This window comes from Babylonia areolata, chromosome 3 (assembly GCF_041734735.1).
Source record: "Babylonia areolata isolate BAREFJ2019XMU chromosome 3, ASM4173473v1, whole genome shotgun sequence".
In the NCBI taxonomy this organism is placed as follows: domain Eukaryota; kingdom Metazoa; phylum Mollusca; class Gastropoda; order Neogastropoda; family Buccinidae; genus Babylonia; species Babylonia areolata.
The window spans coordinates 54,951,070-54,978,569 of record NC_134878.1 but is presented as its reverse complement, the minus strand read 5'-3'; the positions used below and the strand labels follow the sequence as shown (position 1 = coordinate 54,978,569).

The 27,500-nt window shown below is 46.3% G+C and overlaps 1 protein-coding gene across 3 annotated transcripts in view; it reads left to right on the top strand.

Moving 5' to 3' along the window:
• The window catches only part of LOC143280121 (solute carrier family 4 member 11-like), a 44,739-nt gene that overhangs the window by 15,127 nt on the left and 2,112 nt on the right, over window positions 1–27,500 (top strand). For 2 of the 3 annotated variants that reach the window (XR_013054991.1, XM_076584675.1), the window contains exons 6-18: window positions 2,579–2,794; window positions 4,892–4,973; window positions 5,497–5,619; window positions 6,528–6,641; window positions 7,544–7,676; window positions 10,130–10,203; window positions 13,330–13,636; window positions 15,601–15,707; window positions 17,540–17,708; window positions 22,144–22,317; window positions 23,185–23,380; window positions 24,170–24,339; window positions 26,051–27,500. The exon at window positions 26,051–27,500 is cut by the window's right edge. Coding sequence is in view for 2 of the 3 variants with exons in the window: in XM_076584675.1 (XP_076440790.1) it covers window positions 2,579–2,794; window positions 4,892–4,973; window positions 5,497–5,619; window positions 6,528–6,641; window positions 7,544–7,676; window positions 10,130–10,203; window positions 13,330–13,636; window positions 15,601–15,707; window positions 17,540–17,708; window positions 22,144–22,317; window positions 23,185–23,380; window positions 24,170–24,339; window positions 26,051–26,111 (1,926 nt within the window). In the remaining variant the exon portion in view is untranslated. Of the gene's footprint in view, window positions 1–2,578; window positions 2,795–4,891; window positions 4,974–5,496; window positions 5,620–6,527; window positions 6,642–7,543; window positions 7,677–10,129; window positions 10,204–13,329; window positions 13,637–15,600; window positions 15,708–17,539; window positions 17,709–22,143; window positions 22,318–23,184; window positions 23,381–24,169; window positions 24,340–26,050 lie in introns of those variants that run through there. The other variant, XM_076584676.1, reaches the window with a different exon arrangement.

Sequence of the window (27,500 nt, the reverse complement as noted above, 5' to 3'; positions counted from 1 at the left end):
TGAAAGCTGCCAGGCCGTGTTTCTCTGTGCTGGAATCGGGAACACACAGAACATTTTGTCTGCTAGTGTACTTGGGAGTGCTGGCCCAGAGGTAACGCGTCCGCCAAGGAAGCGAGAGAATCTGAGCGCGCTGGTACGAATCACGGCTCAGCCGCCGATATTTTCTCCCCCTCCACTAGACCTTGAGTGGTGTGTCTGGACGCTAGTCATTCGGATGGGATGATAAACCGAGGTCCCCGTGTGTAGCATGCACTTAGCGCACGTAAAAGAACCCACGTCAACAAAAGGGTTGTTCCTGGCAAAAATCTGTAGAAAAATTCACTTCGATAGGAAAAACAAATAAAACTGCACGCAGGAAAAAACAAACAAAAAAATGGGTGGTGCTGTAGTGTAGCGACGCGCTCTCCCTGGGGGAGAGCAGCCCGAATTTCACGTAGAGAAATCTGTTGTGATAAAAAGAAATACAAAATTCTGTCGTCAGCGGAATGTCGCCGTTCATCCAATCTTTTTGGTGGTCATCTTGTATCAGCGTATCAACCCTAACCCCCCTGATCCTCCCTCTGTCTATGGGGCGGGGGAGGGAGGGGGGAAGGGGGGGGGGCTGCTCGGGGCTCTGTGTTCTGATGGAAACCAGACAGGCTGGGTTCCCCCGAGTGCTCTGTCACTGGCTGACTGTGGGAGTCTCGCAGCGGTATTAGTGTCACTTTGCTTCCAAGACTGTTGGCTACTACTTCCGAGACTGCCCCCCCCCTCTCTCTCTCTCTCCGTGTCTCTCTGTCTCTGTCACTGTCTCTCTCTCTCTCTCTCTCCGTGTCTCTCTGTCTCTGTCACTGTCTCTCTCACTCTCTCTGTCTCTCTCTCCGTGTCTCTCTGTCTCTGTCACTGTCACTCTCTCTCTCTGTCTCTCTCTGTCTCCTTCTCTCTGTCACTGTCACTCTCTCTCCGTGTCTCTCTGTCACTCTCTCTCTCTCTCTCTCTCTCTCCGTGTCTCTCTGTCTCTTTTCTCTCTATGTCACCGTCACTCTCTCTCTCTCTCTCTCTCTCTCTCCGCGTCTCTGTCTCTTTCTCTCTGTCTCTCTCTCTCTCTCTCCGTGTCTCTCTGTCTCTCTGTCTCTGTCTCTCTCTCTGTCCGTGTCTCTGTCTCTTTCTCTCTGTCTCTGTCACTGTCACTCTCTCTCTCTCTCTCCGTGTCTTTCTGTCTCTTTTCTCTCTGTCTCTGTCACTGTCACTCTCTCTCTCTCTCTCTCTCCGCGTCTCTGTCTCTTTCTCTCTGTCTCTGTCACTCTCTCTCCGTGTCTCTCTGTCTCTGTCACTGTCACTCTCTCTCTCTCTCTCCGTGTCTTTCTGTCTCTTTTCTCTCTGTCTCTGTCACTGTCACTCTCTCTCTCTTCGTGTCTCTCTGTCTCTGTCACTGTCACTCTCTCTCTCTCTTTGTCTCTGTCTGTCTTCGCCCACCTCTGTATCGCCCGTGTGCCTTCGATTCCTTGTGGGTTTTTGTTTTTTTTTAATCTTTATCTTCTTTCATTTTCTCCCTTTCTTTCGAGGAGGACTGGATGAAAAACAACAACAAAAAACAAACAAACAAACAAAACAACAACACAAAACAAAAAAACAAAAAAAGCATTGTTTTGTATACTCTATTGCCCTCAGAAAATAAAAGTCAGTCAATCAAAAAATCCCATCTTTCTCTCACTTTCTGTGTGATCCGTCTCTTTCTCTCTTAATGTCTCCTCTGTTCGGTGGGTTGACCGCGCTGTAAGCAACGTGGTTTGATTGGATCTGCCGACGGGCGCAATAGCCGAGTGGTTAAAGCGTTGGACTGTCAATCTGAGGGTCCCGGGTTCGAATCACGGTGACGGCGCCTGGTGGGTAAAGGGTGGAGATTTTTCCGATCTCCCAGGTCAACATATGTGCAGACCTGATAGTGCCTGAACCCCCTTCGTGTGTAAACGCATGCAGAAGATTAAATAGGTACGTTAAATATCCTGTAATCCATGTCAGCGTTCGGTGGGTTATAGAAACAAAAACATACCCAGCATGCACACCCCCGAAAACGGAGCATGGCTGCCTACATGGCGGGGTAAAAACGGTCATGCACGTAAAAGCCCACTCGTGTACATGCGAGTGTACGTGGGAGTTGCAGCCCACGAAAGCAGAAGAAGAAGAAGAAGAAGAAGAAGAAGAAGAGAACCAAATAACCAAAGTACTAACCTCCTCTATCTACTACATTCCAACCACCAGAAAAAGGACCAAGCGTGCCCTGTTGACGGGCCCAAACCACTTCAATTTTCGTTTCTTCAAAGTGGTTAAATCTTCATAGGATCAGAGAACCAAAAACCAAGGAACTAATCTTCTCTATCACTACATTCCAAACGCCAGAAAATGACCATGGGTTTTGAAGACCTTCATAGGATCAGAGATCCAAAAACTAACGAACTAATCTCCTCTATCACTTTATTCCAAATGTTAGAAAATGACCATGAGTTTAGAAGACCTTCATAGGATCAGAGAACCCAAAACTAACGAATACACACACCCCCACCCCACCCCCTCCCCCTATCTTCATTCCAACCACCAGAAAATGACCAAGAGCGCCCTGGAGATGGGCCGGACCTTCGGCACCCTGATGCAGGACCTGGAGCTCCGGCACGCCCTGGCCGACACGAGCAGCCAGGAGGACTTCAAGCAGATGGTGCGCCACGCGGCGCACGTGCTGGCCAAGCACCAGGCGGTGCCCGAGCGTCGGAAGTCACACGCCGTCATCCAGTCCTCAGTCTTTGACGAGCCTGAAGGGGTGAGGAGCCGACTTGGTGTTGTGTTGGGTTGTGTTGGGGTTGGTGTTGGGTTTGGTCGTGTTGTGTTGTGTTGTGTTGGTGGTGTGTTGTGTTGTGTTGGGGTTTGGTTTGGTTGGGTTGTGTCGTGTTGTGTTGTGTTGGGTTGCGTTGTGTTGTGCTGTGTTGTGCTGTGCTGTGCTGTGTTGTGTTGTGTTGGGGTTTGGTTTGGTTGTGTTGGTGTTGGGGTTGGTGTTGTGCTGGGGTTTGGTTGTGTTGTGTTGGGTTGGTGTTGTGTTGTGTTGGGGTTTGGTTTGGTTGTGTTGGTGTTGGGGTTGGTGTTGTGCTGGGGTTTGGTTGTGTTGTGTTGGGGTTGGTATTGGGTTTGGTTGTGTTGTGTTGTGTTGTGTTGTGTTGATGTTGGGATTGGTGTTGATGTTGGGTTTGGTTGCGTTGTGTTGTGTTGTGTTGTGTTGTGTTGGTGTTGGGTTTGGTTGTTGTTGAAGTGTGTTGTGTTGTGTTGTGTTGTGTTGTGTGGTGTTGGTGTTGGGGTTGGGTTGGGGTTGGTGTTGTGTTGGTGTTGTGTTGTGTTGGGGTTTGGTTGGTTGTGTTGTGTTGGTGTTGGGGTTGGTGTTGGTTTGGTTGTGTTGTGTTGGGGTTGGTGTTGATGTTGGGGTTGGGGTTGGATTTGGTTGTGTTGTGTTGTGTTGGGGTTGGTGTTGGTGTTGGAGTTGGTTGTGTTGTGTTGGTGTTGGGTTTGGTTGTGTTGTGTTGGGGTTGGTGTTGGGTTTGGTTGTGTTGTGTTGGTGTTGGGTTTGGTTGTGTTGGTGTTGGGTTTGGGTTTGGTTGTGTTGTGTTGTGTTGGTGTTGGGTTTGGTTGTGTTGTGTTGTGTTGTGTTGGTGTTGGGTTTGGTTGTGTTGGTGTTGGGTTTGGGTTTGGTTGTGTTGGCATTAGTGTTGGGTTTGGTTGTTGTTGAAGTGGGTTGTGTTGTGTTGTATTGCACTGCATTATATTGCATTGCGCCGCATTGCAACGTATTGTATTACAATGTTTTTTGCACTAAACTACATTGCTTTGTACTATATTGTGTTGTGTTGCATTGCATTGCATTGCATTGCAGTGTATTGGTGTGGTTTTTTTCCCATGACAGATTTTTCTATGTAAAATTCGGGTTCCTCTCCCCGAGAAGAGCGCGTAGCCACCCCTTTGTTTCCCTATTTGTCTGTAAGTGTATTTGTGTTTACTCTCAATGTTGATTTTACTACATAATTTTGCCAGAGACAATTATTTTGTTGCCATGAGTTCTTTTACATGCGCTAAACTATACTGCACAGGGGCCTTCCGAAATACGTGGATCTGCGTATGCGCAAAGTGAAGAAGGCATCAATCGCACACACACACACACACACACACACTCACACACACATACACACACACAAACAAACAAACAAACAAACAAGACATAAGTGAAAATGAATAAACACCACAAATCATACATTATTCATGCAACAATATTATTTTTCTAGGAAAAAAACAACAGAAAATAAAATGTTTATGAACAACCACCTCTATCTACCCTCACGCACTAAATTCCCCACCGAATTAATCTCTCTGTGTGTGTGTGCATATATATATATATATATATATATATATGTGTGTGTGTGTGTGTGTGTGTGTGTGTGTGTGTGTGTGTTTGTTTTGATAGAATAACGTTGAAGAAAAACGTATTTTCGTACCAAATATTCAGAGGCATAAAGTAACATTACTGGGGGAAAAAAATGAAGGGTTAGGAGCTGCAAGAATATTGCATCATGCACTACACAAATCTGCAATGACGCTATCATTAGATAAGGCTTTCTGCTACCACTGTTTTGTAGTACTTTTCGTCACAAAACATTTCCCGAGAAGAGCGCGTAGCCACAACACAGAGCCGTGTCCTTTAATTTTTTTTATATTTTTTTTAGATTATTTATTTATCACTTTCTCCCGTCTGTGTGTGTACTTGTTTCAATATCAAAGTGTTTTTACTTCTTCTTTTCCAGTTCGCCTTTGTTTTCAGTTTGTGTGTGTGTGTGTGTGTGTGTGTGTGTGTGTGTGTGTGTGTGTGTGTGTGTTGCAGGCCTCCAGATGCGGTTTTGGAAGAGGGATGCTGGGAGATCTGAAACGAAGGCTGCCTCACTACTGGTCAGATTATGTAGACGGTGAGATCTCTGCAGGAGAGAGAGAGTGACAGAGAAGTGGGGAGAGAGAGGGAGAGAGAGAGACAGAAAGACAGACAGACAGAGACAGAGAGAGACAGAGAAGTGGGGAAAGAGACAGAGACGTGGGGAGAGAGACAGAGAAATAGAGAGAGAGGTGGTGGAGAGAGACAGAGACGGAGACAGAGAGTCCTTTTATTGGTTTTCTATATTTTCTATTCATTTTGATTGACAGAATAATCCCAATCATGCTGGCATAATTATGGGGTCGTAAGGGTGGTGTGGGGGAGGGGGAGGGGGAGGGGGTTGGGGCATAAATACAAATCGGGGAAAATGGGCGTATGGGGGAGTGGGGGGTAGCAAATAACTGCACTGTACTGACTGACTCTGTGTGTGTGTGTGTGTGTGTGTGTGTGTGTGTGTGTGCTGTGTGTGTGTGGTGTGTGTTGTGTGGTGTGTGTTTGTGTATGTGTGTGTGTGTGTGGTGTGTGTGTGTGTGTGTGTGTGTGTGTGTGTGTGTGTGCAGGGGTGCGGGGCCACAAGACGCCGCACAAAGTGGCGGCCGCCACTCTCTTCCTCTACTTCGCCTGCGTTCTGCCCAACTTGGCCTTCGGCATGCTCAACAGTAACAACACCAACGGCGCCATTGGTGAGAGTCAACACCCACTCCTTTGTTTTGTTGTTGCCGGTAGTTCCTCTGCTGATTGACAATAACAATATCAACAACAACACACACACACACACACACACACACACACACACACACACACACACACGTGTTATGTGCGTGTACGTGGGCGCTCCTATGAGAGAGAGAGAGAGAGAGAGAGAGAGAGAGAGTGTGTGTGTGTGTGTGTGTGTGCTTGTGTGCGTGCGCGTGTGCCTGTATGTATCTGTGCTAACTTATTATTCACATCCACGTAGTGGTTTCAAGTTCTTGGGATTGGACATGAAAAGAGGTGTTGAACAGGATCGGACTTGATTGGACTGGATTAGATTTGAACGGAATGGGTAGATAGATAGATAGAGCAGATGTGGATTCTATGGGGGGTATCGTACTGGACAGGGTGTATTTGAAACACGGGGTGGGGGGCGGGGGGTGGTGGGGGATGGGGGGGGGAGTAGGATTAGTACCAGAATCAGATTTGATTTTTGATGTGACTGATTGACGGGCGCAATAGCCGAGTGGTTAAAGCGTTGGACTGTCAATCTGAGGGTCCCGGGTTCGAATCACGGTGACGGCGCCTGGTGGGTAAAGGGTGGAGATTTTTACGATCTCCCAGGTTAACATATGTGCAGACCTGCTAGTGCCTGAACCCCCTTCGTGTGTATATGCAAGCAAAGCAGAAGATGAAATACGCACGTTAAAGATCCTGTAATCCATGTCAGCGTTCGGTGGGTCATGGAAACAAGAACATACCCAGCATGCACACCCCCGAAAACGGAGTATGGCTGCCTACATGGCGGGGTAAAAACGGTCATACACGTAAAAGCCCACTCGTGTGCATACGAGTGAACGCAGAAGAAGGAGATGTGACTGATTGGCTGTGATGACAGGTGTGAAGAAGATCCTCTTCTCTCAGATGTTCGGGGGCGTGTTGTTCGCCCTGCTTGGGGGTCAGCCCCTTATCGTCTTGCTGACCACTGCCCCTCTGGCTCTCTACACCAAAAGTACGTCAGTGTGTGTTGTGTTGTGTTGTGTTGTGTTGTGTTGTGTTGTGTGTGTGTGTGTGTGTGTGTGTTGTGTGTGTGTATTGTGTTGTGTTGTATTGTATTGTGTTGTGTTGTGTTGTGTGTGTGTGTGTGAGAGAGAGAGAGAGAGAGCGGGCAGACAGACTGACAGACAGACGGACAGACAGAGGACGAAAGGGACCTGTCCATTACCCCACCACCACCACCCCCGCCCCCCCCCCCCCCCCGATCCTCCCCTCCACTCTCTCTCCCTCATTCTTCCTCTCCAATCACCCCCTCTCTACTCCCCCCTCACACTTCTTTCCACTCTTTCCCTCACCTTGTCTCCCTCTCATTCCTTCATATCCTCTCTGTCACTGCCCGACACCTCATTGCCTCCATCGCTCTCTCACTCCTCCTCCCCCCCCCTCTCTCTGTGTCTCTCTCATCCCTCTCTTTCCCTCACCCTAGTCCCCCCCCCCCTCTCTCTCCTCACTACCTCACTGTATCTCTCTCTCTCTCTTTGCCTAATCCCTAATTTCTCTTACTCCCCCCCCCCCTATCCCCGTTTACCCCTCTCTCCTCTATTTTTTCTTCACCCCCATCTTCTACTGTCTCTCTCTTTTCCCCTTCTTCACCTTCCCCCCTCCACCCCCCACCCCCCCAACCCAAACCCCCCCTCTCTCTCTCTTCCTCACTGTATGTTTACGTGTATGTGTACGATCGTTCATAATTATAGTCCATGATTTGTAATGATTATCATTATGTGGTATTTGTTTTTTTTGTCTCATTGTCTCTTTTATGATGTTTTTTTTGGTAACTCTTCTCTTCGTGGTCATCCCCCCACCCCCAACCCCCCACCACCCCACCCTCATCCTTCTCTCTTTTTCCCCCTGTATCAGTCATCTACAGCATCTGTGAAGACTTCAACCTCAACTTCAGCGCCATGTTTTCCTGCGTGGGGCTTTGGAACTGCTTCTTCCTGCTCCTCTACTCCTTCTTCGACGTCAGCAAGCTGATGAAGTGGTCCTCCAGGTGAGACTGCTCCTCCTCGGCCTCGGCCTCGGCTCTGGGTGGGTGGGGGTAAAGCGCCAACTTTGTTGTTCACTCCCCCCCCCCCCTTCAGTAACAGCGCTTGCCGTGCCCGCAAGACAGGAAGCTCCAAAAAAAACACACCAAAAACGCCTGACCTCCACCCCCAACCCTCTCCCGAGGTAGCTCAAAAGCACTGCCTGGGATAGCTCCCCGAAATAACTCCGAAGCACGCACTGAAATAGCTCTCTGAGATAACTCCCGAAAAGCTCTCCGACCCCTCGAGCCCCCGCACACCCCCCCATCACAATTTCACAATGGTTGTCTCCTGTGGCAGTGTCTCGATGTGAACTTAAAAACTGGGGTTTGCTTTGTTGATTTTCTTTCTATAGCTGATTAGTGTGGTGTATAAATGGCTTGTGGCCGTACTCGGACAGTACAACAGTAAAACAGCGTTTAGTATTTGTATTTCATTTTATCACAACAAAATGAATTTTTTATATTATAATTATTATTTATTTATTTATTTATTTATGTAAACTTATCTATTATTTATTCACCTTTTTTTTTCAAGGCCTGACTAATCGCGTTGGGTTACGCTGCTGGTCAGGCATCTGCTTGGCAGATGTGGTGTAGCGTATATGGATTTGTCCGAACGCAGTGACGCCTCCTTGAGCTACTGAAACTGAAACTGAAACTCACAACAAATTTCTCTGTGTGATATTCGGGCTGCTCTCCCTAGGGAGAGCGCGTCGCTACACAGACAGCGCCACCCCCCCTTTTTTTGTTTGTTGTATTTTCACCTGCATGCAGTTTTATTTGTTTTTCTTTCTTATCGAACTGGATTTTTCTACAGAATTTCGCCAGGAACAACCCTTTTGTTGCCGTGGATTCTTTTACGTGCGCCAAGTGCATGCTGCACACAGGCAGTAGTAGACATAAACTCTTAAAAAACAAAACAAAAAAATACCAACAAACATAACATATTCATACTGTGCAAGGGGGAGGCGGGAGGGGATCGTTGGGGGGGGGGGGGGGGGGGGGGGGGGGGGGGTGTGGGTGTGGGGGGGGGGGCTTTCTGGGGACCATTCCTAACGTCGACTTTGTGTCCAACAGCCCTCTTGGCAGAGAGAGAGAGAGAGAGAGAGAGAGAGAGAGAGAGGTGGGGATTAAACTTGGGCAAGACGCTCTCCGCTGTTATCAAAATCTGTCCCACACAGTCGGGGACAACGGCTGCCCGGGCTTCTCTGTTGTTCTCTGACTGCTGTTGTAATTGCTGTAATTGTCCGTTTTCTATTGTTTTTGACTCACTTGTGTAAACAAAGTGAGTCTATGTTTTAACCCGGTGTTCGGTTGTGTGTGTGTGTGTGTGTGTGTGTGTGTGTGTGTGTGTGTGTGTGTGTGTGTGTGTGTGTGTGTCCGTGGTAAACTTTAACATTGACATTTTCTCTGCAAATACTTTTGTCAGTTCACACCAAATTAGGCATAAAAATAGGAAAAATTCAGTTCTTTCCAGTCATCTTGTTTAAAACAATATTGCACCTCTGGGATGGGCACCAAAAAAAAAAGAAGCCTAATTATATGCAAACTGCATTTACTGTTATATTTATGTTTTTTGTATTCTCTAAACTTGGCACTTTGATCTGATATTCTGACCCAACAACAAGAGCAGTCATTATTATCATTTTTTGTTCAAACAGGAACTTCTTTTGCTAAGCATGGAAGTTTTATTTATTTTGCAAACGTTTTGGTGCAGTTGTAAAAAAGGGAAATTAATGTGTAATTAATGCTAGGGGACTTAATTTGCTTTAAACTGATCTTTCTCATCTTCAACATTACATTTTGAAATTATACTCAATACATAAAAAGCTTGGATTTTTTTAAAAAGTGTATCACAAGTGAGTCTTGAAGGCCTTGCCTCTCTTGTTCTCTTTTTGTCAAAACAGATTTCTCTGTGTGAAAATCGGACGGGCTGCTCTCCACAGGGAGAGCGCGTCGCTAGACTACAGCGCCTCCCTTTTTTTTCCCCTGCGTGCAGTTTTATTTGTTTTTCCTATCAAAGTGGATTTTTCTACAGAATTTTGCCAGGAGCAACACTTTTGTTGCCGTGGGTTCTTTTACGTGCGCTGAGTACATGCTGCACACGGGGACCTCGGTTTGTCGTTTCATCCGAATGACTAGCGTCCAGACCACCACTCAAGGTCTAGTGAAGGGGGAGAAAATATCGGCGGCTGAGCCGTGATTCGAACCAGCGCGCTCAGATTCTCTCGCTTTCTATGCGGACGCGTTACCTCTAGGCCATCACTCCATCTTTCCCCTTGTCCACATAATCTTCGTGGTCTGTCTCGTGGCTTCGTCGGACTCGGACTTGACTGACTGTCATACACACAAGTACAGGTAGGACGGCACGGGGGATGGAGGGGTCACGTTGTCCAGAGTGCATGCTGTGTGTGCAGGTCCACCGAAGAGATCTTCTCCCTCTTCATCACCTTTGCCTTCTCTGTCGACGCCATAAAGGACACTGCCGCCAGTGAGTATACAGGCAAAGAAAAAAGAATCGTTCGGAACTGCTTGACCTGTTGTGGTCACAAACACAGACACACGCACGCACAAGCACACACACACACACACACACACACACACACACACACACACACACGCACACACACACTGGCGTTCAGCCCGAATTCATGACTGCGAACTGACGGGCGCAATAGCGGTTGGGCTTTCGATCTGAGGGTGGAGGTCCCGGGTTCGAATCTCGGTAACGGCGCCTAGTGGGTAAAGGGTGGAGATTTTTCCGATCTCCCAGGTCAACATTTTTTTTTCTCAAGGCCTGACTAAGCGCGTTGGGTTACGCTGCTGGTCAGGCATCTGCTTGGCAGATGTGGTATAGCGTATATGGATTTGACCGAACGCAGTGACGCCTCCTTGAGCTACTGATACTGATACTGATAGTGCCTGAACCCCCTTCGTGTGCATACGCAAGCAAAGGATCAAATACGCACGTTAAAGATCCTGTAATCCATGTCAGCGTTCGGTGGGTTATGGAAACAAGAACATACCCAGCATGCACACCCCCGAAAACGGAGTATGGCTGCCTAAATAGCGGGGTAAAAACGGTCATACACATAAAAGCCCACTCGTGTTCATACGAGTAAACGTGGGAGTTGCAGCCCATGAACGAAGAAGAAGAAGACTGCGAACTTAAAGTCATAATTATTATACTTTGGTTTTGTTTCCTTGTTCTAAGGGAGAAAAATCAACTCATTCCCTCCGTGACGATATGAACTAATTTGAATAAAATTTTCAAATTGATACAAGTGCAGACTAATACCCTTCAGAGTTTATATTAAAAAAAAAAAAAATATCGCACTCGCGCGATTGTGTGTGTGTGTGTGTGTGTGTGTGTGTGTGTGTGTGTGTGTGTGTGTGTGTGTGAATAGAATAGAATAGAATAGATTTTATTGTCATGAAACCGTAAGGTTTATAAGACACAATTACAATGGTAAATGAATGAACGAATGAAAAACACACAGTTCATCAATCAGTTAATGCGGTAAATTGCAGCAGCATTCATACACAAATTTTCCTAATCTTGTTTGTATATATTCATCATCTGTTAGCATCACCTGACTGGGAATATGTCCTGTGTTATTCGAATTTTGAATATCCTTTAAAAATTGTTGCCTTAAGGTTTTATATTTAATACAATGATCAAGAAGATGGATTTCGTCTTCCAGGATGTTACACTTGTTGCACAATCTGTCTTTTTGTGGAATATTTAAATATCTACCTTTCTCAATCTTTAGGTCATGCTCGCTTATTCTGAGTTTCGTTAAAGCTTGTCTGTGTGTGTGTGTGTGCGTGTGTGTGTGCATTGTGACGCCGCTGTCATTCGACAACTCCCATCAAAAGTATGGGGAATGAAAACCACTCAACAGTTTTTATAATCAACATAAATTTCTTCATATAAAATAAATGAATAAAACCCACAGCTGTCCACTTTTGACAACTAATCTCATTTTCTCATCTCTAGGTTGTTCTCTCCAGAATTCGCGAAGAGTAAGATAAGATAAGATAAGAATATCATTATTATCTCCAACTGGAGAAATTTGGTCAGGTGCATTATCACAACATAGACAAGTAAACAACATAGGGACCATAACTGTAAAAGTGAACAACAGCTTTTACGAATATTACGAAGATACAAATGTAAAAAATATCACATACATCGTTTCATACATACATCCACACACTGCAGGTAATAACTAGTATTCTTAATGTAAAAACAGAAAGAATTAAGAAACATTATTTGAATATAATTATAAACATAGCCTACTATACTGCACATTGATTATAACAGACAGATAAGATAAGAGTACCCCTTCTTTCCCACTCCCCCACCCCCACCCCCCACCCCACAATCAGTCGACCCCTTCTGTCTATCTTTCGAGTCGTTGTCGTTGTCTTGTGAATTTTATGATTTGTCTTTGATTCCTAAGAATCAGTTTTGTCTATGTGTGAATGACTGGTGTGAAAACGCTTTGCTGCTTCTGCTGCCGATTCTGTGGTGTGTGTTTTTTTTTTTAAGATAACGCATTCATTGGATTCATGTTGGATTTATTTGACTGACCAAATATTCGAAGTTGAATGGATTGGCCAATGATCTGTTAGAATTTCTCCTCTCCCCTCTGTTCCCCCTCCCCCACCACCTTACCCACCATTCTTCTAAATTTTCTTCTTCTTCTTCTTCGTGTTTTTCCTCAATTAGGCCAATTACTCTGGTGATAATAAATTTAATCTCATGTTAATATTGATATTAGCATTATTTTACTATATTATGTACTGTTTGTTTATTTGTTTTATTTCATTATTTCATTACTTACTGTTTATGAATGTTATTTGATGCAAGTCATAATATGGTTCATCAGCCGTCATGATAAAATTGAAGTGCAACGTTGTGAGCACAGTATAAGCTTTAAGCTTGTTGATGCTCTTTTGTCATTCATTGCATTGTAATCATGTGTATTGTTGAATAATTAAAGATTATTTAAACCATAACGCATTCATTTTCTATTTTCTCTTTCTATAGTTAATGGGGTGAGATTACCGGTAAAGAGTTAAGTGCAGCACAGTAATAATTCATTGTCAGGCTTAACCGGTGTTTTACAGACTGAAAATCACAAAAGAAATCAAAGGAAAAAACAAACATGGTCAACACACACACACACACAAAGGAAAAAAACAAACATGGTCAACACACACACACTCATCATAGGCACATCATACTCGAATGAGCAGGCTTATTTTAACTATTCTTTCTTGTACTCACTAATCAACTAACTAAGCCATTTCATTTATTTAACTATCATTTCTGACCGTGTCTTTCGATTGAAACAGTTTGCTTACGCATTCCTTAATTGTACAACAATCCCGTAACACTCGTTCAATTAAAACGTGTTTCTCTCTCTCTCTGTCTCTCTCTCCCTCCTTCCCGCTCTCTCCCACCTCCTCCCTCTATCTCCCTGCATCCCCCCTCTCTTTCTCTCCCTCCCTCCTTCCCCCACGCCCATCCCTCCATCTCCCTTTCTCCCTGCCCCCTCACCCCCACCCCTACCACTCTCTCTCTCAACATACTAATTTATCTCTGCAGATTTCCAAACCAACTACTTCAGTGACGCTTGTGCCACCCCCGCTAACCAACCCTCTTCCCCTGCCTTCAACAACACCACCACCATTAACACCACCACCACCATCACCACCACCACCACCACCCTACTAACGACACTAGCCACTAACCTCAGCAGCAACATGAGCGAAGCAGGAGGAGGAGGCAGGGAGATGATGGAGGGGTCAGGGGTCGGAGAGGGAGAGTGTCTCCGGGAGAGCAGTATCCTCTTCCTGCTGCTGATGCTGGGGACGGTGTGGGTGGGCATCACCCTCTTCAACTTCACCAAGACGTGAGTGTGCTGTGTGCCCTGCGTGGCTGGGCTCCCCCAACGAAAAGTCATCTCCCGGGGAGGTTTTTTGTTGTTGTTGTTGATAATTATTCTGCCGTGCTGTTAGCGTTGTTGTTTGCGGCTTGCCTGTAGGAACACACGTTGCATATACATTGCTGTTTATTACTCTTATTATTATTATTATTTAATTTTCTTTTTTTTCGAGGATGGGTAGTTGGGGAGGGGGAGGGGGCTGGGGGGTGGGAGATGGGGGTGATTGCTGCGTTTTGAGTCGTAACTCTTCAATCGCTACCTATTACTTATACGGTGATGGTGGTGTGTCTTTGTGATTTGTTTTCAGCTCTACAAAGCAAAGTCAGTACCCCGTCTGGGAGTTCATTCTGGACATCGCAGTCTGCTGGGAGATAGTTGTGTCAGACACGTTATTGTTTATTTCTTTATTGTTTTTTGGGGGGAAAGTGCTGTTGTCATTGTTGTGTCTCGTGTGTCATGGCTGAGACATCACTTAACTTTTAAACTGGGTTGTGACGGACCAAGCTGGCGATATGGGTAATTATTATTATTATTTTTACTCCGCAAAGAAATGTTCCTCCACGGAAATTTGTTCCGCCGTAGCTGTTAGCGGCTCGCCTGTCGGAACACATACACATTACAACATGTTGAGTTTTGTTTTTGTTTTGTTCGTTTTCGGGGTTCGTAGGGGGGGTTGCTGTTGGGATTATTCCTGTGTTCTTCTCATCTGCAAACAGCAGAGTGAAAGAAGCTAGCACACATTTGTGTCTTAACTTTATTAAAAGAGCTGTTTGCTGTTTAAACTGATGTTAATTAGACTGAACTAACGGTTGTTTAGTTCCTTTCTGTCTTTCTGCCTCTGTGTTTGCGGCGACTAAACTGATGGCTGTTTAAACTAACCTGAACTATACTAAAAAAAATAATAATAAAAAAGCTGCTGAAACTAAATGTAAACGAAACAAAAGGCAGTTCAAATTGACCCGAACGGAATGGAACTGAACGGAAGTGAATTGAACGGAAGTGAATTGAACAGAACTTCATGCAACAGAACTGAACGAAACTGAACGGAACACAACGGGAAATGAACGGAACTGATCTTAGCGGTTTGAACTGAACTGAAATGAACCTAACAGATACAAGGGAACTGAACGAGGCTGGACTTTATTAAAAAACAACAACAACTGAATCAAGCTTAAACTAAAAACTGTACTGGGTAGAGGTCAGTTCAATGAAACTACTGAAATGCGCTCCAACTCAAAGTGTACCGGGTACAGTTCAGTTCAACGACACTGCTGAAATGCGCTCCAACTCAAATTCAGGTTATTCAGTGTTGAGGATGGGTGGAGGCTCATGGTGTTGTGAAGGTTTTGTTGTTCGAGGGAGGGCCGGGGGATGGAGCTTTGAAACAGAACTAAACAATAAAGTAGCTGGAGTTGAGTTTAACAACATATCGATTGATTGATGCCCTTGAGGTCAGAGTTGTTCATGGCTTGGGTCTTTTGGTCCGGTGAAGGCTGAATAAAATAAGAGTAGAATAGAATGTTAATTTTCATTGTCATAAATCCTTAAGGTTTATAAGACAGATCAGAACAGAAACACGAGCATCTTATGAAAACTAATTTCGCCAGGCTGCGTTGTTGGAGAGGGTGAGTCCTGGATGTCTGTCCAAAAGGGAAGTCCGACTAAACTGTATATGATTTCTTTTTGATCCCCTCTCTCTCTGTCTCTGTCTGTCTCTGTCTGTCGTTGCTACCATTTTTCTTCGAAGAAGAAACTTTGTTTAGTTTCATTATTTGCTTTCACCATTTTTATTCGTTTTTATTATGAAATAGTTTGTTATACAATGAAACTGTTTTGACGCATTCATCCAAGTCATAATGACCTCATGGCCAATGCCATTAAAGTGTCAAAGCGCCTCTCTGTCTCTGTCTCTATGTATATAAACGTTGCAGGCCATTCCTGACGGCCGCCAAACGGGAGATCCTGGCAGACTATGCCCTTCCCCTGGCGGTCCTCTTCATGAGCTTCTTCGGCTCCTACGTCTTCAGGGACATCCGGTGTAAGTTACCTCCCTTCTGTGCTGCTCACAAACCACACCCCCCTCACCCCTTACACCTTTCCTGTCTTTTCTGCTCTCAGCACGTTTCTTACCGAATTCTGACTTGAAAGGTGTAGACGTGCGGGCACATAGTAGGGTGGGGTCGGGGGAGTGTGGGGTGTGTGTTTGTATGTCTTTGTGGGTCCTGTCTTTTCTGCTCTCAGCACGTTTCTTACCGAATTCTGACTTATCGTGGGTAACTTTCGGATTATGCTTATGTTATATATCTAGAACTAGATGGAGAGGGCCTAGAGGTAACGCGTCCGCCTAGGAAGCGAGAGAATCTGAGCGCGCTGGTTCGAATCACGGCTCGGCCGCCGATATTTTCTCCCCCTCCACTAGACCTTGAGTGGTGGTCTGGACGCTAGTCATTCGGATGAGACGATAAACCGAGGTCCCGTGTGCAGCATGCACTTAGTGCACGTAAAAGAACCCACGGCAACAAAAGGGTTGTTCCTGGCAAAAATCTGTAGAAAAATCCACTTGGATAGGAAAAACAAATAAAACTGCACGCAGGAAAAAATACAAAAAAATGGGTGGCGCTGTAGTGTAGCGACGCGCTCTCCCCGGGGAGAGCAGCCCAAATTTCACACAGAGAAATCTGTTGTGATAAAAAGAAATACAAATACAATACAAATAGAACTGGGCTATAATTTTTGTTTTGGTTAATGTTGTGTCTTTGATGTCAGTTTGTTTCGTGCGGTTTGCCGGGTTTCTGAGTAGCGTCCCTTATACTTGAATAGAGTTGAAATAGTTTATATATCATCACATACCTCTGTTTCTGTCTCTCTCTGTCTCAGTGTCTTTTTCTGTCTGTCTGACTCCCTCTGTCTCTGTATGTCTGTCTCTCTTTCTTGCTGTGTGTGTGTGTGTGTGTGTGTGTGCGCACGTGGACGTGTGTATGTATGTGTGTGTGTGTGTGTGTGTGTGTGTGTGTGTGTGTGTGCGTGCGCGCACGTGCGTGCTTTGTGCCCGTGCGTGCACAAAAAATCCACGAGGCAGAACACGGAAGATTAATAATGGACAAGGGAAAAAAGAAAATGGATAATTACAGCAATTACAACAGATCCCAGGAGACACGTCTCTCAAATGGTTTACCTGCTCTGGGTATTATTCTTTCTTTCTGTGTGACGAACCTCTCCACCCACACACTCCGCTCTCTTCCTCCCCTGGGGGGTGGGGGTGGGGAAAGACAAGGAAGAAATGAAGGATGAACGTCCTACAGATCAAAAGGCGGATGTTTCGCGGCAACAAGTGCAGTGCGCAGAAAACCGGTTTCAGTTTTCCCAAACTCCCCGAGATAATCATGAAAGATGATCACACAGAAAAGTTACATGCAATGCAAAATCAACCCAGTGATGATCCCCTCCACTCCCCCCCCCCCCCCCGCCCCCCGCCTCCCCAGGCCCAAACAACGCACACACACACACACACACACACACACACACACACATATATATATATATATATGTATATATATATACACATGCGCGAACACACACACACACACAGAGACCCACAAAGACATACAAACACACACCCCACACTCCCCCGACCCCACCCTACTCTGTGGCCGCACGTCTGCACCTTTCAGTCAGACAGTATCTCATCCCACTCCATTTTGATGACACGTGTGTGTGTGTGTGTGTGTGTGTGTGTGTGTGTGTGTGTGTGTGTGTGTGTGTGTGTGTGTGTGTGTGTGAGTGTTTGTGTTTGTGTGTGTGGTTGTGTGTGTGTGTGTGTGTGTGTGTGTGTGTGTGTGTGTGTGTGTGTGTGTTCTTTCTTTCTTTCAGTGCAGCCTTTCGCCTACAACCCCGACGAGAGTATGTTCGAGCTGGCTCCCCTGGCCACACTGCCGCTCGGGGCGGTGCTGGGTGCCGCGGGCCTGGGTTTCTCTCTGTCCCTGCTGTTCTTCATGGACCAGAACATCTCCAGTGCCCTCGTCAACACCCCGAACAACAAGTCAGTGTGTGTGTGTGTGTGTGTGTGTGTGTGTGTGTGTGTGTGTGCGTGTGTGTGCACTCATGTGCACACCCCTCTCTATCCCCGCGAACCCCCTCTCTCTTTGTCCCTCTCTCTTCCTCTCTCTCGTTCCCTCCCCCTCTTTCTCCCACTCCCCCTCCCTCCATCTCTCCGCTCCCTTCCTCCCCCCTCTCCTTCCCACCCACCCCTCTCTCTACCCCTCCCTCTTTCCCCCATCTCTCTCTCTCTCTCCTGTATGTGTTTCTTTTCCTTTCGCAGGAAACCTGCGTTCCAGTTAACACACAAGCAATGAATTATTTGGAATGTGGGGAAGAGGGAGAGGGGTGGGTTTGGAGAAAGGATCTTATTGCTGTCATTCATCTTACCTTTGTGTGTGTGTGTGTGTGTGTGTGTGTGTGTGTGTGTGTGTGTGTGTGCAATTGTCGATACCCCTTCGCCACCCCCACCCCCATCAAAAAAAAAGAAAAAAAAGAAAAAAAGAAAAAAAAAGTCAGTCAAGACAACGGCACCACGTAAATTATATAAAGTGCACGAGACTTCGTTCGTTGACATTTGGATAATCTAGAAATTATAGACTATCCATTTTGATAAGGCCAGACAAGGTGTACTTGTATAACCCATACTTTCTCTCACAGATAACCAATACTTTCACTCAGAAAAAAAAACAAAACAGACCCTCTCTCTCTCTCTCTCTCTCTCTCTCTCTCTCTCTCTCATTCGTACTCAAGACTTGCATATACAGCCATAGATACAGACAGATAGACGCACACACACACACACACACACACACACACACACACACACACGCTTATACACACACACACTCACACTTACACACAAACACACATACACACACACAAGCCACACGTGCTTTAGCAGTTCCTAGTTTTGTTGTTGTTCTAATTGTATGTATGACGATACAAGTGCATTTTCGTACAAATAGAATGTATGCATACAAGGCCGCGCGCACTCGCGCGCGCACACACACACACACACACACACACACACACACACACACACACACACACACACACACACACACACACACACACACACACACACACACACACACACACACACCTCACCCCACCAAGTACAATCCCCCTCAGACACTGTAAACAGGAAATGACCCAAATATGCTTGATTACATTCGGAGAAACTCATCTCATTAGCAGAACCAACAACATGCGCAGTTTCCAGGAAGTGCTGACGAACTCGTTAATTAACACAGCACAAAACAAAACCTGCACTGACGCACGTGGACCTTGATTAAAACGTGGCTTTTTCGAGGAACCGAGGTGGAAACAGAAATGAAAGCTGTTGCTGTATTTGCGGAGTGTAGCCAACCCCGGTTATAAGAAAGTCGAGTGAACTTTTTTGATGTTCTTGTTTATTATATAACAGGTCTAATCTGTCTAAAGACATCGGATATGTCTTTTCGATGTATATTTCTGCAGTACGATATTTTCTAAGAGACGAAATATGAGAAAATGAACGTGACAGGAGACCCCACCCTCTATCCCCTCACACACACACACACACACACACACACGTGACACACACACACACAACACACACACACACACACACACACACGTGACACACACACACACACACACACACACACAAACACACACACACACACACACGTGACACACACACACACACACACACACACACACACACACGTGACACACACACACACACGCACACACACGTGACATACACACACAGACACACACGTCACACACACACACACACACACACACACATGATAATCATAAAAGAAAGAAAGAAAGAAAGAAAGAAATAGAGAAATGAAACGAGAAAGAAAGCAGTAAAAAAAAGAAAGTAAGATAGGAACAAGGAGTGAAAGACTTGTCGAAGACTCGAAGAACATCACGGACGACAACTACATCACAACGACAATCGACAAGATAACCTTAACAAAGCAAACAGCCAACCAAACAACCAACTAAACGACGACAACGACGATGACAACAACGGCGATGACACTAATAACAGGAAACTGTTTTCATTCTCACACGCGGCCCGAACCCCCCCCCCCCCCCCCCCCCCCCCCCCCCCCCCCCCCCACAGCCTAATCCCCCTACCTCCCGTGCATGTGGGCCACTTGATTGATCAGTTGTGAAGGGGTTATCCCTGACTTCGGTTGGGGAAGGTTAACCCTTTCACTGCCAAACTCGCATTTATACAGCAGCTAGGTAGAGGGCCCATGTCACTGAAAGGTGACCAGATCCATGGATCTGTTATCCATGAACCTACTGCTCTTCATGTTCGGTGGTAGGATAGGCCATATTTTCTACACATCGCAAGGGGAATTCCCAGCTATTCTTAAAACACCATATTTTCTGTGTTAAAAGCACAAGGGAATTTTGCGCTCTAATTGACTGACGGTGAAAGGGTGAAAACGGCGGAAGGAGCAGACTGAGCCCCCGTCTTCCTATGCCGAGCCCTAGACACAGTGGGTATGATGAGTTCACTGCCCCGACGGCCGTGAAAAGGCCATGAATGAATGAATGAATGAATGAATGAATGATGAATGACATGGGTGCGTATACAGCTCCTATTCCCGGTCCGAGACCAAGCTCTACGCGTTTTACAAACAAACACGGGGTCATTTTGCATAACAGGCTGCATACCTGGGTACGACTGAGCGCTCATTCGATCAGATCTCAGGCACGCACACATACACACACAGACAGACGTAACATTTTGCGTGTATGATCATTTTTTGTTTTGTTTATTCACCCTCGCCATTTAGGCAGCCACACTCCGTTTTCGGAGTACATGCTGTATGTTCTGGTTTCCATAACCCGACGAATGCTTACAGGATCTTTAAAACGGGCGTATTTGATCTTCCGCGAGCTTTTTCACACGAAATGGGTTCAGGCACAAAGCAAGTCTGCACATAATGTTGACCTGGGAGATCGGAAAAATCTTCACCCTTTACCCACCAGGCGCCGTTACCGAGATTCGAACCCAGGGAACCCTCAGATTGAAAGTCCAACACTTTAACCACTCGGCTACTGCACCAGTCTGTGTGCTAGTCAATCGTGTCCGACAATGACCATCAGAAAACCAGAAGAGGCAACTGCTGTCCCGACTGTCTGGGCTAGAATTTGATGAGAGTGGAGAGTGTCTTGCCCAAGTTACATCCCCACTCTCTCGTTCAAAAGGGTTTTAGGACAGTCGATGTTGGGATGGTTCCCAAAGGCCAGGTCGCCCCCAAGGCTGCAGCACTAAGACCAGTACAATTTTGCCCCCTAGTTCGACAGTGGAGTGATGGCGTAGAGGAAACGCGTCCGCCTAGGAAGCGAGAGAATCTGAGCGCGCTGGTTCGAATCACGGCTCAGCCGCCGATATTTTCTCCCCCTCGACTAGACCTTGAATGATGGTCTAGACGCTAGTCATTCGGATGAGACGATAAACCGAGGTCCCGTGTGCAGCACGCACTTAGCGCACGTAAAAGAACCCACGGCAACAAAAGCGGGGTTGTGCCTGGCATAGTTCTGTAGAAATATCCACTTCGATAGGAAAATATAAAAAAAAAATACACGCAGGAAAAAATACAAAATAATGGGTGGCGCTGTAGTGTAGCGATGCGCTCTCCCTGGGGAGAGAGAAATCTGTTGTGATAAAAAGAAAAACAAATACAAAAATTGTCCTTCACAACAGACTGAGCTGTAACTGATTTTGACAAGTAACAAGTTTAGAGCACGGTTATCAGCTTTGCTTGTTGTGCTTAGACTTACCTGTTATACAGCTGCTGTGTCTGTGAAGGAATAAAGTTTGTTCACAAAACAAATGATTTCCCATTGCAGTGGAGAAACCAGTGATGACAACAGCTCTCACTTTGCTGTTGGCCCAACTGTAAGCTCAAATCTCACTTTGCTGTTGGCCCAACTGTAAGCTCAAATCTCACTTTGCTGTTGGCCCAACTGTAAGCTCAAATCTCACTTTGCTGTTGGCCCAACTGAAAGCTCAAATCTCACTTTGCTGTTGGCCCAACTGTAAGCTCAAATCTCACTTTGCTGTTGGCCCAACTGAAAGCTCAAATCTCACTTTGCTGTTGGCCCAACTGAAAGCTCAAATCTCACTTTGCTGTTGGCCCAACTGTAAGCTCAAATCTCACTTTGCTGTTGGCCCAACTGTAAGCTCAAATCTCACTGTGCTGTTGGCCCAACTGTAAGTTCAAATCTCACTTTGCTGTTGGCCCAACTGTAAGTTCAAATCTCACTTTGCTGTTGGCCCAACCGTAAGCTCAAATCAATCAGCGATGATATAAGCTGAGTGTTGGGCCTGTTGTGCCCGTCGATGTGACATTCATTCAGCCTTTCAACCTTCCATTCCCCCCCTGACCCCCCCCCTCCCCACTCACACACTGCTGCAGGCTGAAGAAGGGGGCGGCCTACCACTGGGACCTGTTCGTCGTGGCTCTCATCAACGGGTTCCTGTCGCTGTTCGCCTTCCCCTGGGTGCACGCTGCCCTGCCCCACTCCCCGCTGCACGTGCGGGCCCTGGCAGACACCCAGGAGATCATTGACCAGGGGCACGTGCACCACATGTGAGTGGTACCCAAGTCCCCGTCTTTTGGGGTTTGGGGGTTTTGAGAGGGGGGCGGGGGGAGGGGTGTGTGTGGGGGTGGTGGGGGTGGGTGGGAGAGGAGAATGGAGTGAGGAAGCGGGGTGGGGGTTGGGGGGTGGGGGAGATGAACGGCGGAGGGGGTCGTGGATAAGGGGCATAGAGAGGGAGAGTGGAGAAGGGAGAAGAGGGAGTGGTGTGTGTGTGGGGGTGGGGGGGGATTGAGGGGGGGGGTGAATGGGGGAGGGGTAACCGTGGGTGGTGGAGGGAAGGGAAAGGGGGAGGTGTGTGGGGGTGATTGGTATTTTTTAAATTTAATTTAATTTAATTTTATTTTATTTATCATGTAACAATACAGCACAGTTATAGATGAACAGGACAACAAGAAGATCTTACATAAAGTCCTGTCCGGTCACGTCTTCACTCACCCTCCCTCCCACACCCCACTCCCACGCCCCCTCCTCCGAACACGTTCACCCCCTCCATATATATATATATATATATATATATATATATATATATATATATATATATATGTGTGTGTGTGTGTGTGTGTGTGTGTGTGTGTGAGAGAGAGAGAGAGACAGACAGACAGACAGACAGACAGACACACTGACAGAGACTGAGACAGAAAGAGCCTAAGTGTGTACCCATATCACATTTCAAACATCCATTCCTTTTTTTTCTTTTCTTTTTTCTCTTTTCTTTTTCACTACAACACGACGATTGTGTTATGTGGTGGTGCACGCTGCGCTATATCGCCGTACCAATGTGTGTGTGTGTGTGTGTGTGTGTGTGTGTGTGTGTGTGTGTGTGTGTGCATGTGCGTGTGTGTGTTGCTGCACACAAGCGTGGTGCACGTGCGGGAGACGCGCGTGACGGGCGTGGTGTCGCACGTGATGATCGGCCTGTCCATGTTCCTGCTGCCCCAGCCCCTGTCCTACATCCCGCGCGCCGTGCTCAACGGGCTCTTCCTCTACGTGGCCATCACCGCCCTCTACGGCAACCAGTTCTTTGAGCGCGTCCTGCTGCTCATCACTGAGCAGGTGAGAACATTAACAGAATAGAATGCAATAGAACAGAATAGAACACAATAGTAGAACAGAACATAGTAGAATAGAATGCAATATGGAACAGAATAGAATACAACAGAACAGAATAGAATACAATAGAAACAGAACATAGTAGAATAGAATACAACAGGACAGAATAGAATAAACAGAACATGATAGAATAGAATTCAATAGAACAAAATAGAATACAATAGAACAGAACAGAGTAGAATAGAACAGAATAGAAACAATAGAACATAATGCAATAGAACACAATAGAACAGAATACAATAGAGTGCAATCGAACAGAATAGAATACAATACTGCAGAACAGAACAGGAACGGGAGTGAGGGGGCAGGGAGAGTGTGGGGAAAGAGGGGATGGAGGAAGATGGGGGGCGGGGGAGGGGGGGGTAGCCGCGTGGGAATGGGAAGGAGGGGAGGGGAGGGAAAGGGGGGGTGCGTGCGTGCGGGGGGGGGGGGGGTGATTAGTAACTAAGACCAAAGACCCAAAAGGAATAATCTTGGTCAGCCTGTATCCCTTCAGTCTGTCTCTCTCATGCTCGTGTTATCTGAACTGGTTGAGCTTCTGTGTGTGTGTGTGTGTGTGTGTGTGTGTGTGCGTGCAAACTTCCGTGTGTGTGTGTGTGTGTGTGTGTGTGAGCTTCCATGTGCGTACGTGCTTCCGTGTGTGTGTGCGTGCGTGCATGCGTGCTTCTGTGTGTGCGTGCATGCTTCCGTGTGTGTGTGTGTGTGTGTGTGTGTGTGTGACTGTGACTGCAGGCGGCCTACCCCCCGAACCACTACATCCGCAGGGTGCCCCAGCGCAAGATCCACACCTTCACCTTCATCCAGCTGGGCCAGCTCCTGCTGCTGTGTGTCTTCGGCTTCAGCCCCATCCCCTACATGAAGATGATCTTCCCGCTGCTGCTCATGTTCCTCATGCCCATCAGGTCCCTCCCCCTGCCTGTTACTCGCTCTGTGTCTCTGTCTGTCTCTATTTTTTTTTTTTTTTTTGGCTGCCCCAACATCTGCACTGTTTCAGTGGCATTACTCCCACGCCGCTCATTTAGATTCCCCCATACACGGCCACACCCGGGATCGTCCATCGCAGTTCCAGCGTCGGCAGTCCACAGGGAACCATCGATGTTAGGTCGCCAGGAGGCCACACACCAGATGAGACCCTGCACTGCTGCTGAGTCACTTCGGTGGTGTTCAGTGGTGCCTGTTCTGTTTTAACGTACTTAGGACACCACCTACTAAGCCCCCTACTAACGACAATAATGGCTTAGTCGCGGAGCAGGACTGAGTGAGCGTCCCTCCCAGAGTGGAGACCGCCACCACGCCCCTCAAACAACAGCCCCCCATGAATCTGCCGACACTGACGACATTGACAGTTGTCTGTCTCTGTCTTGTCTGTCTCTTTGTCTATCTGTCTCACTTTCTCCTTCCCACCCCCCACCCCCGCGCTCTGTCTCTCTGTTTCTCTTTGCCTATGTCTCTATCTCTTTATCTGTCTTTCTCCCTTTTTCTCTGTTTTTTTTTCTGACTGTCTCTGTCTCTGTTTCTCCCTTTCTCCCTGTCTGTCTCTTTCTATCTTTTTTCTCTGTCTGTCTCTGTCTCTTTCTGTCTCTTTCACACACACACACACACACACACACACACACACACACACACACACACACACACAGCATGTGCACACACACATAACACGCAAAACAAAAATCATCCCCATCCCTGCTTAAATCAACCCACAAATCAACGTCTAGAGTATCGATTCATTTTTGTATATCCAGCAATTAAACAAAAAACCACTGACCACACACGTCAACAATGTGTGTAGCCCACCAACTCTTTTGAACAATACTTGCAGGTGTCTGAATAATGGATCTCCCATGCTGGTTGACGCTGGGGTGTGTTATAATGAGTACAGCCTTGAGTGGAGTGATGGCCTAGAGGTAACGCGTCCGCCTAGGAAGCGAGAGAATCTGAGCGCGCTGGTTCGAATCACGGCTCAGCCGCCGATATTTTCTCCCCCTCCACTAGACATTGAGTGGTGGTCTGGACGCTAGTCATTCTGATGAGACGATAAACCGAGGTTTTTTTTCTGTACCTGGCAAAATTCTGTAGAAAAATCCACTTCGATAGGGAAAACAAATAAAACTGCATGCAGGAAAAAATACAAAAAAAGGGTGGCGCTGTAGTGTAGCGACGCGCTCTCCCTGGGGAGAGCAGCCCGAATTTCACACAGAGAAATCTGTTGTGATAAAAAGAAATACAAATACAAATATAGTCCTAAAAGCTAAACTGACCCACCCACCCCCAACCTCCATTGTGGCTCCTTCAAAACCCTAGTCACCATTCATCACCATCCATCCTAGAAAAAAGAAGAACAAGAAAAAACAAAATGTCCCACAAACTCTGGAGCACAAACAAACAACAAGAGTATCTATCTATCTATCTATCTACGCCTGTGGTCCCGTCTTGGACATGGGCCGTCAATGAGAGCTCTCCAGGCACACCAGCCCCCCCCCCCCCACACACCCCCCACACCCTACAGGTCGTGGGCCAGTCGCTCCAGCTGTCGCCCCGGTACAGCCGGCCCATCCATCCTGATGCTGCTAACAACAGCAACAATGACAACAGAACCCCTCTGTGTTGCAGGCACAAACTGGTGCCCAAGATCATTGACCAGAAGTTCCTCCGGGCTCTGGATGGTCATTGAGCAAGCAAGCAACCAAGCAACCAACCGGCAAGCAACCGACCAGCTCACCAGCCAACCCGATGTCCCTTCAACGAACCAGGCAACCATCCACCCACGAACTCTCTTCCAGGAGGAAGGAAGGTTCACTCAAGCATGGTCACAAAGAACGCGTGGTATCAAAATGATTGCAAAAAACAAAACAAAACAAAGAATAAAGGAAAGAAGGAAAAAAAAAGAAAAAAAAAGAAAAAAAGAAAGAAGGGAGGAAATATAGATAGACGGGAATGACAAGAAATCCAAATTTGTATAGTTGCAAGGAAGTAACGAAAGATTAATGAAAAAAAAGAAAGAAGGAAAGAAAGAAGGAAGGAAGGAAGGAAATATGGATGAACAGAAGAACGAAGAATAAAACTATGAAGGAAGCAAGAAAGACAAAAAAGAAGGAATGAAAGATGGGAAGAAATATGGGTAGATTGAAAAAAAAGAAAAAAAAAAAAAGAAAGAAGGAAATATGGTTGGACGGGAGAACGAAGAATCAAAGTATGATTGCAAAAAAACCAATGAAGGAAGCAAGGAAGAAAGAAAGATGGGAAGAAATATGGGAAGACGGAAGGACGGAAAATCAAAACATGATTACAAACAACAGAGAGGAAAGAGAAACAAAGAAAAAGAGAGAAAGGAAGAAATAAAGAAGGGAGGAAATGTGATGGACGGACAGAAATAATGAAGAAAAGAAAGGAGGATTTAAGAAAGTAAGAATGAAAAACGGATAGAAGGAAGAGGGGGTGTGGGGGTGGAAGAAGCAAGGAAGAATGGGTAAATGAAGAAATTAAAAGAGCTCCAGAAAGAAACAAAATGGATGAACACACAAAGGAATAATGGGGAAAAAAAGGAGAAATTAATGAAGAAAAAAGAAGTAAAAAGAAAGGAATATGCGTGCTAGAGTGCCCCCCTCTCTCTCTCCCTCTGTGTGTGTGTGTGTGTGTGTGTGTGTGTGTGTGTGTGTGTGTGTGTGTGAGAGAGAGAGAGAGAGAGAGAGAGAGAGAGAGAGAGAGAGACAACCAGACTGACAGAAACAGACACAGAACTCAGAACTCAAAACGTTTTTATTCAAGGATTAAGATTTTAGGCATAGCCTATTCTTCCAATCTGTCCTCGGACACACACAACACACACACACACACACACACACACACACAGAGAAAGAGAGAGAGAAAGGACATGCGAAGTTGCTCCCTTATTTACACACGTCCTGTACTCCCAAACGACCCAAGCTGAATGTCCATCTGATGGAACTGAGACATGCCGGTAGTACAAAACGTTTCACCAGTCTTTCTTGAATGAATGAAATATTCTGTCTTGGTCAAACGTGTGTGCGGCCTCTTTCTCTCGTTCGGACCTCGGAACAAA